Here is an 11,851-nt window from a genome sequence, read left to right as displayed (position 1 = left end):
GATGTTATTTCGCTACAAATAACGCTTTTTTTTTGTTCTCTGAGCTTGCACACTCTAAGAGCATCCGCAGAACTTTATGTAGGGGGTGGGGATGGAGAAGGGTGTGGCAGAAGCAGAGGCAGCCTTTCTTTACGTCCTGGTTTTGACCGGCAAAATTAGTCATTAGTATTAACTTGCAAAGTCAGCTGGCAATGCTTAATGCCATTTCATGCATATATGAGGTACTTGAGTGTGCAAATCGAGGTGTGTATCGGAAATTCCAGGAGAGGGATTGGGGGGGGGGGGGGGGGGCGGTGCAGCTGCTCAACTTTGCACTTCACGGTTCATTTTATGCATGTGTTATCACACTAACTTGAAGCTACGCGATGAACAAGGATCGAGGTCCAGATGAATCAGGCGAGTTACACGACCACCACTCACTCGCATCAGCCAGCAGACTGGTCGCGATGTTTTCGGTGTTTTCGTTTTACACACGTATAGATGTGTGTAAAACACACACACACACACACACACACACACACACACATATATATATATATATATATATATATATATATATATATATATATATATATATATATATATATATATATATATATATATATATATATATATATATATATAGCGCTAACCCCGAGTCTGCCACGCACATGCAAAAATTCTCCAAAGCGTTATGAGAAACGGCGGCAGCAATCGACGAGTTTTCCCCGTGCACAATGAAGGACGCGGAATACTACGACTTCGGCTCTCTGAGGCTTTGTATCTCCGCTTACCATAAATTGTTTTAGGTTGCAACAACAGATGACGACACATTGGTGCGGTGCGCTTGAGCATCACTTATCGTCATCGCAAAAAGAGCCACGTTTACGGCACCAAGCGACGTACTACAGCACTACAGTACAACGTGGCTAATATGTGGACGGCCAGCGCCGTTTGACGAAAGTTCTACGAAACACGTCTCCGAAAGAAGTCTTACGTTTTTGTTTTGTCCTCAAGATGGCGACAGAAGTGCTATAAGTCAGAGTTATTCAATCATCAAACTCTATTTTTTGGTTGTTTTTTTCTTTTCTTCGTGAATTACTCGAAGGCAGCGAGGCTTCATTTATTTTTGGTGCAACCAGGAAAAATTTTATTTCACAAAGAGCGGAGGGAGCAGGGTAATCCACCCTGTTTAAAATTTTTACCACCTGTGAAGGTGATGACTGGATAAGAAAGGCTCGGTACCTAAATGTGTAGCCTTTGAGATGAGTAATTTATTCAAAAATTATGTCTAGATTTACAAATTTTCTTTTAAAAGAGATTAGTAAGATGATCAACGTTTGTGTTTGACAAAATTTTATTTATTGGCATAAAGATCAAGCCTGATTTGACACATTTTTATTCGTGCCCAAGCTTGCAAATTTCGTCGCCAGGCTTCCGACCATTGCTTCCGAGTTCCGACATCGCCTATGCATCATGGCGGCGCCCAGGCGCGGTGGTCTCGAGAAAGCAGCGGCTGGTGTTTTGACAAGAGCAGTTGAGCATGATCAAGCAACTCGCTACACATCTGCACTGGTGTGCTACCAAGAAGGAATACAGCTGCTTATTGACGCGCTTAAAGGTAAACTAACGATCTCTACCGCAGCGAAAGTGCAGCGGCAAACTTGCCCTTGATTCCACGCAGAAACTTCGGACACTATCAAACGCGATCATCTCAGGAACCGGGTGAAGACGTACATGGAAAGAGCCGAAAAAATTAAAGAACTGGTTCGAAAAGAAAAGGCCGGTAAGTTGCGCGCCGCGGTTGTCCTTGTCAGACGAATGTCAACAGCTTAAGTACGAGCTTTCTACTTTCTACTTGAAGCTGGAACATACCACGAGCAAATCCACATCGAAAGCGGCTCTGTTGGACACAGTTATGACCAAATGTTCGGACATTTACTGGACGACATGGTGACGTCTGTAGAGGTCGACGACCCCTACGTTCGGTCGGTACACCAGGCAAGTTTGTTTTAAATGCATATTTTGGTATCTTCAAAGGATATCGAATGTGTCACAGATGTGCGACGCATTGCCTTTTTTCAGTTAGGTTCAGAACTTTGTTCGTTTGTGCGAGCTACTGAAAAAAAAGTGTCCATGTTTGCGGAATGTCAAGCTAACGACGGGACTTGACCAGGTAAGCCTGCACGTGTTCGTGAAAACGATAATTACTTTAGCGCTTTCATTGTACGAATTCCTTATTCACATTATGTGGCTTTAGTATAGCGTATGCAAAGCTTTGCAGAGTTGAACTTTTGTCTCCACGGCCAATGTATCCTACGCTAACCTTTTGCCGTCGTAAACGATTGGCAAACGAATATACCGCGGCATCTTATACACTACGCACTCGGCGAACCATGATGATTGCCTTCGTGCCAGTATATTTGTCGAAGGAACTGATGTGATACTTGCGATTCTTGCATTCTCTCGCCAGCGTGACCAGCAGTCTCAACTTGATAGGTTGTCGCAAGTCAAGGCAAGTCTTGCTGACTATGGCATTGTCATGGCTATTGAGTATTCTGAAACCCTGCATGATCGCGAAATAAGGTAAGAACGTCATTCAGTGTCGCCAAAGTTTGAACTCCAATCGGCACGGACTTGCTAAATTTAGCTGCAGAAATTCATTCGCGAAAGTAGAAACTAATCATTGACAGTACCAGTGGCATCATGATGATGACTTCATCACATTTCATTGTAGTATATAAACATTTTGGCTACTGTATCAATTTGTGCATTGCTTGATAATAGACCAGTAAAACTTGTTCTTCAGCTGGTTTGTACACGCGTACCATTAAGGAAGAATTCAAGACATTTTTTGTATGTTTGATAGACCAAATTAGTTTGGCCTTGTTGGCAGGGCGTTTAAGGTTTCTTCTTTTTTTTGACACTAGGTGCAACTCCCACTGGGGGAGGGGCTAAGTGTTGTGAGCCATAAAGGATTATCTGGGGGAACGAGTGCGGATAGGGCTTTCTGGGGGCACTGGTCAACCCTTCGACAACACATGCTTGGCGCCACATTGTTTTTACTTTGAAGCTTGCCAATATGCTGAATTTTCTGCCAACATCTAGCGAGAAAGGACGAAACAATGTGTGTGATTTGTTCATTCAGGTCTGCTGTCATCTACTAAGTTCCCCGTGTAAACACAATAGTATACTTGCGATTGGTAACTCGGAACTAAACATTTCAATCAAATGAAGAAGCATGTGCTTGTGGGTGTAGTTGGTGTTTTTTGTTTAGTATGTCAATGGGGTGCACTTGCAGTGGAAATACTGTATGTGTCTGGAGATGTGGTATGACTGCTTTGCTCATATTCAATATATTATGTTGAACTTGCATGCGCTGCAACAGCATAGAAGAAAAAGTACTGGTTAAATGCCATGCTTATGCTACAAGATGGGCAACTTTATGACGGGAACAGTGTTGACGGGAGCAGCATGAGGTGCAACAATGACTCTTTGGGTAAACTTTGTGTGAATTTAGTCCTAATTTCATTGCTCAGCACTGCTGATGCACTGATCAGTCGACTTTTGTCCGCTGCTCAATTACAACAATGGTACAATGTGCTAATATGTGGTACTTGTAAAAAAAACTTTCCATAATTAAAGCTGGCTATAAATAAATCAACATAATAGTTTTCTATGGCATGTAAGCAGTGTAAGAGAGCATGCAAAGACTGCTCATTATCTCTGCACCTTTTAACTCCTCATTCGTGCTATTCAAAATCGATGACATTTCATATGACAGTTTCAACTCTGTCTCTGTTGTGCTTTCAAACAGGCTAGATACAGGCTGGATTATCAAGATAGGAAGAGGATTGGACTACTTTCGCCCAGTTGCCACCAAATTCAGTCTTGGATTCTTTGACCATGACCTGAGAACTTGTCACGAGACAACCATTGACATCTTTCACAGAAACTATGTTCATACATCGTGAGAGTTCACTCGTTTTCAACATCTGGTCTGTATAAATATACTTTTACATTTTGTGCACTTTGTGTGCCTTTGTTTTCTGCAATGTCAGTTTATTCGAGGCTGTGTGGCAGACGTCATGTCCTGCAACAAAAAAGGCTCAAGTGAACCAATATAGCTGACACATCACTTCATCTTGGAACACTGCCGTTTTTTATTTCAGTTCATTGTTCAATGCAGACTATTTACACATACATGCGCGCACACATAATGACATGGTTCACATATTTATACACATCCGTTGAGCTTCTTGCAGTGCCTATTCCGAGGAGTTCCTCAAGCCTGACCGTCTCACAGTAGCCGCACTCCACGTCACAAGTGTCCATCTTTGCCTGCAAAAAACTTCACACTTATAAGGCACATCTTGTCTTGCAGGATAAGAACAGTGGAGAACTTCACCTGTGGGGTCGTCACCAAAGAGCACTGTGCACGGCACAACAGCAAAACCTCATTGCACTGACTTTCTAATTGTTTGAGAGACTTTGCGTGTTTGGAAATAACCAATGCAGACAAGCCGGTCATCCCACATGTGTCTCTGTCCAGCTTGCAGCAGTCTGCTGTATAGATGCACAGATCCTTTGGCATAGGGAACTATAATATACAAGTGGTGTCACTGGTATAATAAATAGCCATGTAACAATCAGAATGCAACCTATGTTACTGTGCTCATGGACTTGTGACATGGTTGAACACTGTGCTTCAATATACCTGCTAATAGAGAAATTGATGTCTTTTTCTTATGAATTTCCATGAAAGGCCAACATCTCCAAATACGTAGTTCAGTAACGGCCTTGCATGTAATTATTCAATCTGTTCATTTCGTTGAGTACTGTGGTAAAATGTGTGGAATAAAAGCTTTCAGGTAATCAAGCTGGAACATGCCTTGCACTGGATTTATAATTTTGCTAAGACAAATAAACTCGATTTCATCTTCTAGTCACACTCAATGCAACTACATAAAACCTCGGCCTATAGGTAATAAAACAGAAGCACATGATGCTTTGAACACTGACAAATTTAGGTGTTACGAGTACATACTGAATATATAGGCTCTGCCCATAATAATATTTGGGGTTTTGAGGAGCCATAAGCACCATAAGATTATGAGCCGCATAGTTGTTGAGCACTCCAAATGTTTTGGCCATATGGATTGACATTTAACTGTGCATAAGCCTCCAGCATCACTCCTCTGTCTAAATACAACTTTAGAAAGCTTCCTGTATTAGTATAATTGTAATCCTAGGGCTCAATTACTTCAAGTGGCATCCTGCTTGCCCAAGAAATTTAAATAATGGGCTTGCACAAACATGCTAATTAAAATTTTGATCATCTTAAGGAAGACAGCGGAGCCCTATAAATTTTATTTGGCTTCAGCATTTTCAGATTTTCAAGGCATATTCATTTAGGACATATTCCAATAATGACACTAGTTTCGATATGCTGAATCAAACTGTAATTTATGTTTCACCAGTGACCTTTCAATAAAATGTTTTTCTGTGCTTTTTGATAATTGAAAGCATCAAATTAGAAACATGGTTCTTATTATGGAATTTTAGATGGGACACAGTGAGCTATGCAGGACAAATGTTGACCTTCTTATATTTGAAGTGTGTGAATTCAGAAGCAGTATGTAATTGTGATTCTGCTTATTGATAAGCCTTTTTTTCTCATGAGGCAGACAAGGGCAAATAGTTCTGCCTGACTAGCTTCGTTTGGCACTTGAACAAAGCGTAACACTTAGCAGTATTTTTTTTCAGGTGTTTTTTTTTTCTTACCAAGCATCTTATTGCAACAAGCGTGGTGACTTTGGAATTGTGAAAGTGCAATTTTCTTATTTACTGTAGTGGCATTGACTGTTTGACGTGCAGAAATAATGAAACGGCCAACTGGCCGATCCTAAATATTTTTCATTACACAGTGTGAACTGCGATGCGGACACAATACTATGGTGGCGTGCAATTGAATGAGAGGTTGCTTATCATTATCCGGCTATGGTGACCACATCACAATAAAAGAGGAACATTAAAATACTTGTTTAATGACATTGGTGGCCAGATAAAGCCGAAGCATGTGGCACTGTTATGTTCCAAGTGGCACAGTATAATTCTAATGAGTGGCCATAAAGTATGTGGTTGCATGTGATAATATCTTCTATTTTTCTCGAGAAGCAGGCTTGGGAAGCACAGTCCAACCATGCCAGAATCTCATGTCAAGATGAAACATCTTTGCTTGCAGGTGTACACCAGACACCCTTTGAGATGCGAGTGTAACATCCTGTCGCTGTACAAAAATGAGTGAAATCCACTTGTTTCTTCAACTTTTGGTGAAGATGAGTCACCATTCTTCTTGATTGGAACTGCCACGGTGCTTTAAACTCTGCAACTAGTCAACCACTGTGAAAGTAAATGAGGCTAAACTAGTGATCCGCCCCACATGGCACGACCCGTGTACGTGTAAAATGAGAACAGTTGTGTGAGGGACGGTCACAACTGACAATACACCCACATCCTTAATGGCGGCATCAGCTCCGTGCAAACACAATGCGATACTATGTGTTGGTGTGTGACGAGTCGCATGGTGGTGGGAACAGAAATAACACATCTTCACATTGGGGTGTTACATTCAAAATGAAACACGCACGAACAAATGCCAACTACAATGAAGGAACAAATGCAGAGGGGAGTGTTCATTTTCCACCCTTGGCTGCGAAAAGTTAAGTGTCTAACGCCGCATCACATCACCTTTTGTGAGTGCACACAGAATAATTGGACTTGCGAAAAGGTGCGCAAACATTTCATGGCTGACACCCATGATGATTTAGACTGTTTTCAGAGTTTACAGTGTTGCAATGCGGGCTTGTTGGAATGTGATCTTGGAGTTCCAGTGTAATGCACACAAGCAAAAACAAAGGAGATGTGAATCCTGCATGAATAGTTCTGTGTCTGTGTGGCCATGCATTTTCCAGTGACACTGCCTGTATTTGCTAGACTAGTATTACCTGGGGCTCCATTGTGGCAACTGTGAAAATTGAAACCAAATCTTAGTTACATAGTCTGTCTCTTATGATAGGATAAGAGTACCTGTCGTTAATGCTTGAGCGCATTGAAAGATGTACACAATTGGTAATTTTTTCTTCCTTGCTACTGGGAATACTTCAGTATAGTTTACTTTAGATCCCCAATATTACCAAATATAATCAGCTGAATTGACTCTAGGTCATCTGCGTCATCATTTCCTGATGACCTGTGCTAATCATATAGCAACGCAGCTTTATGAGCATGCTCCACAAAAGTGAAGTCGCCGATATGGCCATTCAGCAAGAGTCTTGCTTTTAAAAGAAGTCTGAGTGTACTGAAGCTGTGATTCTCTCTCAGTAGCAAGGGATATCCTGTGAACCATTTGTCACGAACAAGCAACAATCAATGGGTGTTGGCCATGAGACAGCAAAGCACCATTTCGTGTTCTGGAGTGATTAGTGTGCATCGTCCTGTTTGTGAAAAGACGCTGCGTCGGGGCACTCTGACTAGACCTCGGTGCCGTCCGCCGGCGCCTCGGGTATGCTGGGCGGGTAGCAGCTCTGGGGCGTGCCAGCCGCGGCGCGGTAGTATGCCGACGGGTGGTCGTACGGCGTCCATCGCGGTGACGGCGGGGGCTGGGCGGCGCCGCCGATCTGGTCGATGAGGTCGGGCCCGCGGGGCTCCAGGTCTCGCACACGCAGCGTCTCGAGGCCCGCATACGGCTCGATAGGACTCTGGGCATCGGGTCGCTCCACCAGGGGCCGCCGGTCGCCCTTGGTGCGCCGAAGCGTGTCTGTCAGCTCACCGTGCAGGCGCGCATGCAGGTCGTCCGTGGGCACGACGGGCATGGGCACGGGGATCGGACTGCGGGCCAAGGAGCGCCGGTCAATGGTGCCTGCGCGAGAAGGAATGGACGAGAGCACCGACTCGTCCGTCGAGTAATCGTGCTCTTTGACCACCCAGACGCCCGAAGAGGACTCAACACAGAGGCCCGGGTCCAGAGGCTCCAGCTCCGACGGCAGACCCTGGTAGCTGTTGGTCATGAGCAGGCGCGGTGGCTTCTGGATCGGGTTCACCAGCAGCTTGACGTCAGCCGCGTCGCCAGTTGCCGGCTGCGACTGTTGCTGCTGCTTGTCGTTGTGCAGCGTCTTGTGATTGCTATTGGCCTCCGTGCGTTTGGACTTGCGTGAGCCCGGTGGCGCCCCTCGGCGGCGGCCTCGCCGGCGGCACAGCCACAGCGTGAGGCCGAATACAAGCAGCACGGCGAAGGCGCCAACCAAAATGCCGATGACCATGCCCAGCACGGGGTTCTCGGTGTACGAGCGCTGTTGCAGCTCGGTCGACTCACGCGCCTGCTCCGTCATCTCCACCTCGGCCGTCGAGCCCCCGGCAGACGCACGAACTTCTGTCGGGCGTCGGTTCACAGCGAGCGTGAAGTTTCTCACGACGCGGCCGGCCGCGTTCTGCGCGGCGCACGCGTACGGGCCCGCCAACGGCTCCGTCACGAAGCTGAGCGTGAGCCAGGAGAGACGCTCGCGGTCGCCGGCGTCCTGGGTGAGAACGAACGCCTGGCCCGGCTCGCTCTGGTTGGTCAGCGGCTTGTCCTTCCAAAGCCAAGAAATGTGCGCCGCAGGGTCAGCGCGCACGCGGCACTCGAGCGTCACGTTGTTATTCTCTTGCACCACGATCGCGTCCATCGTGCTCGTACTCGTGTTGAGGAATGCCGGGGGGCAGGCCATATCCTCGCTGGACAGGCTCTTCCACGGCCTGCCGCTTAACCGAAGCGGCTTGTGACAAGTGGGTGAGTAGAGGGAGATATTGTTCCTCTCCAGCCACATGCGGAACGCCCGAAGTTCGCAGTCGCAGCGCCACTGGTTGCCATCTAGGGCGATCTCGTGTAAAGACGGGAACGGTGCCATGGCTCTGCCCGGCAGAGTCTCGAGCAGGTTGTGGTCCAGCTTGAGCACTCGCAGCTTGGACAGTCCTTCGAATGCGCGAACAGAAATAGTCTCCAAGCGGCACTCGGTAAGCTCCAAGTGGGCTAGCTCCGCCAGTTCTGCGAAAGCCATGTCCACCAGAGCTGTGATGGGGTTTCGATTGATGTAGAGTGTCCTCAGGTTGCGCGTGCTGCTTAGCGCCGCAGTCGGCACAACAGTCAGCTTGTTGTCCGACAGGTCGAGCTCGATTAGGTTGGTCACTTTGAATAGCGCGGAGTCGTCGATGTGGCTTAGCTCGCAGCGGGACAGGTATAACTTCTGGACGTTGACGAGTCCCGCGCTGAGGAAAGCGCGCTTTGGCAGCGTCTGGATCAGGTTGTGGGTCAGGTTGAGCACTTGTAGGCTTTCGTCCATGCCCGAGGGCAGCGCCGTGAGTTCCTGGAGCGCACACTCGCCGTACTGCTTGCCGTTGCGCCAGATGCACTTGCAGCGGTCGCTGCACGCGAAGCACTGGACGCGCGGTGGCAGCTGAGACAGTGCCACGACGAACCACAGCAGCTGCAGACCGGAAGGCATGGCGGCACGGCCGTGCGCTGCACGCCGCTTCATCGATGCGCACTGGTGGTCAGCGGGCCGCCGCTCCTCCGGTAGTCGTCGTCATAACCGACGTGCGTCGCTCTGATTACCTGCACCAGGATAAAGATAAAAGAATATTAGCAAAGTCGGCAACTTCTCGCGATACTCTGTGCGACAACCCCTGACGACGCCACTCGTTAGTTGAGAGCAATCGAAAATGGAAGCTATAGGACAAGTTGGGGTAGCCTTAGTGTAGGACTGTAATCTGTAGTGCGGCGTAGTTCCTAAAGTGACGTATTGAAGTCGGTAAGCGCATCAAGACGAGGACAACGAAAACGAACACACATATCACTGAGGTTAAGTTCAGTTTATTCATTCGAATACAAAGTTCGCAGTTAAAAATATGCAGACGAGGGTCCCAAAGTCGGGCGACTGCAGTGGCACCCTCGGTTGACAGCAGCAATAAAATGATTAATTATAACAGCATGTACACAATACAAATACTTTAGATCTTAAGTGAACAGTAGAAGCACTAAAAAACTACAACGAATAAGCAAAAGAACAAAAAAAAAAAAACCGCTCACTTTGGTCTGTTACCTTTCCTTGTGCATGTCTTGGTACGATTACTGGTTTCAATATCGCAGTGTACGTGTGAGCTGAGCTTTCCCGGAAGACTGCCATGGAACATTAGCACAAGTAAGGACATTGTGAGCATCCCGGCGAAACGAACCATTCATCACTCATCGCTGCTATCACGTCAGATGATAACGCATTGTAAATATTGCGGGGTTAGAATGATTCTTGAAAACAATGTCTAATGTCTTCCTAACGCTTTTCATCGCGCACGTTGTAATGGGTTATGACGATGTCCTATTTGTGACGAATGATAAGAGGCGATCCCGAATTTAGACAGATTTATCAGCGCAAAGAAGACAGAACTTTTAGAGAAGAAACACACAAACAGCACCGTGTGTGTGTCTTCTTTTCTAAAAGTTTCGTCTTTTTTGCGCTGATAAATCTGTCTAAATAATCATGAACCGATTCGCCCAAGCAGCAGTTTCCGCGATCCCGAACTGAGCGTCGTTTGACAGTTTTTCACAAAGTCGCCCGAGTTCAAGTGCCGCATTCACTTCAATTCTACTAGGACTCGACACCACTAACGTTGACTATCTCCTGTACACCATCATTGTTTTCATTCAAAATGGAATAATTAGAAGCGCAAACCAACGGGACACAAGAGAAGAGACAAACAAGCGCAGACTGAAACTCAGTTTATTCAGAGAAGAAATTATATACCAGAAAGAAGAGAACGGGAAACAACCGGGGAGAAGGTTCCACCTTGATCAGGTGTCGTCCAGAAATGATATTTCGCAATCTAACAATGATATAGACGGTGAACGAACACAACTATCAATATTCTTTTTAATAAAAAGGCTTCCGCAATCTCTCTAGTTTTCATGTCATGATGGCTGTATAAGACAGATGTGCGCGAAAATTCATGTACGCAGCCACACTTTTTGCAATTGGCGGACAAATGTAAACCCGGGGCTGATTTCAGCGCATTGTAGTGTTCTCGCAGGCGAATATTCAAGCAGCGCCCAGTCTGCCCAATGTATAACCTGCCGCAAGACAGTGGGATACAATAAACGGCATTAGATCGACAATTGGTGAAGGAATTGACACGCTTGACACCACAACCTTTCTTCACAAGACCTGCCTTCATTCTGCTTTGTAATTCAATTCTAGAACACATTTGCTGCAGTTTTCCACGTGCGGAAAACACAACGTCGAGGTTGCATTTTTTTGTACATTTTTTTAATCTTATGCGAAAAATCGTGCACATATGGGAATACCGCAAACTTACGTCGTTTATCTGCCTCCTTTAAGGGGCATCCCTTCCATTTCTTCATACGCAGTACCTTCTTCATTCAATTCATTCATTCAATTCAATTTTCACGCAGCGATGAAGTAGTGCATCAATTTTTTTTCGATAGGTGATGTACACTAGTGACCGAACAGTGCGATTAGCACAGAATGCTCACCGCTACGCTGCTTTGTAAATTCAGACGTATAACGCTTTCCTCCCTGCGCTGCTGGCTATCCACCGTAAACAAAGGGCAGTGACGGGAGCAACGCGCTTTCAGGAAGTTGCGAAGAGATAGGAGAAAAAACAAAGAAAAAAAACATCGATGGAAGGCACCCTCCAGGCGTCTTCTTCTGCAAGCATTGCCCAGTCAAGGAGCAAAAAGCCTGAGATCTTCCGAGGTGGGGTTGTAAAAAGCACTCGTCTCGTCAGCGATCCCTGATGGCAAAATCAATGTGACCGCTGCAGA

The 11,851-nt window shown here is 46.0% G+C and overlaps 2 protein-coding genes across 16 annotated transcripts in view; one reads left to right on the top strand and one right to left on the bottom strand.

The window, feature by feature from the left end:
• The first annotated feature begins 1,416 nt into the window (after positions 1-1,416).
• Positions 1,417-4,728, top strand: LOC119177397 (MIT domain-containing protein 1). Its single transcript, XM_037428881.2, has 7 exons — positions 1,417-1,600; positions 1,664-1,765; positions 1,844-1,980; positions 2,069-2,155; positions 2,453-2,565; positions 3,797-3,977; positions 4,364-4,728. The coding sequence occupies exons 1-6, from the start codon at positions 1,456-1,458 to the stop codon at positions 3,951-3,953; spliced, it is 741 nt and encodes a 246-aa protein (XP_037284778.2). The 5' UTR covers positions 1,417-1,455; the 3' UTR covers positions 3,954-3,977; positions 4,364-4,728.
• Positions 4,119-11,851, bottom strand: part of LOC119177364 (uncharacterized) — a 515,905-nt gene continuing 508,172 nt past the window's right edge. For all 15 annotated transcript variants that reach the window (XM_075882186.1, XM_075882185.1, XM_075882188.1 and 12 more), the window contains one exon: positions 4,119-9,628. In XM_075882186.1, coding sequence (XP_075738301.1) covers positions 7,512-9,551 — 2,040 coding nt within the window. In that variant the 5' untranslated portion in view covers positions 9,552-9,628 and the 3' untranslated portion in view covers positions 4,119-7,511. The remainder of the gene's footprint in view (positions 9,629-11,851) is intronic.

The sequence above is a fragment of the Rhipicephalus microplus genome, chromosome 2 (genome assembly GCF_043290135.1).
Source record: "Rhipicephalus microplus isolate Deutch F79 chromosome 2, USDA_Rmic, whole genome shotgun sequence".
Lineage (NCBI taxonomy): Eukaryota > Metazoa > Arthropoda > Arachnida > Ixodida > Ixodidae > Rhipicephalus > Rhipicephalus microplus.
This window is presented reverse-complemented; position numbering and strand designations above follow the sequence as displayed.

Bases quoted from the DNA above. Each gene is read 5' to 3' on its own strand.
- LOC119177397 (XM_037428881.2), top strand. From the start codon at position 1,456: ATGGCGGCGCCCAGGCGCGGTGGTCTCGAGAAAGCAGCGGCTGGTGTT. The intron at 1,981-2,068 runs GCAAGTTTGTTT...TTTTTCAGTTAG, and splicing joins ACGTTCGGTCGGTACACCAG to GTTCAGAACTTTGTTCGTTT. The intron at 2,566-3,796 runs GTAAGAACGTCA...GCTTTCAAACAG, and splicing joins CTGCATGATCGCGAAATAAG to GCTAGATACAGGCTGGATTA.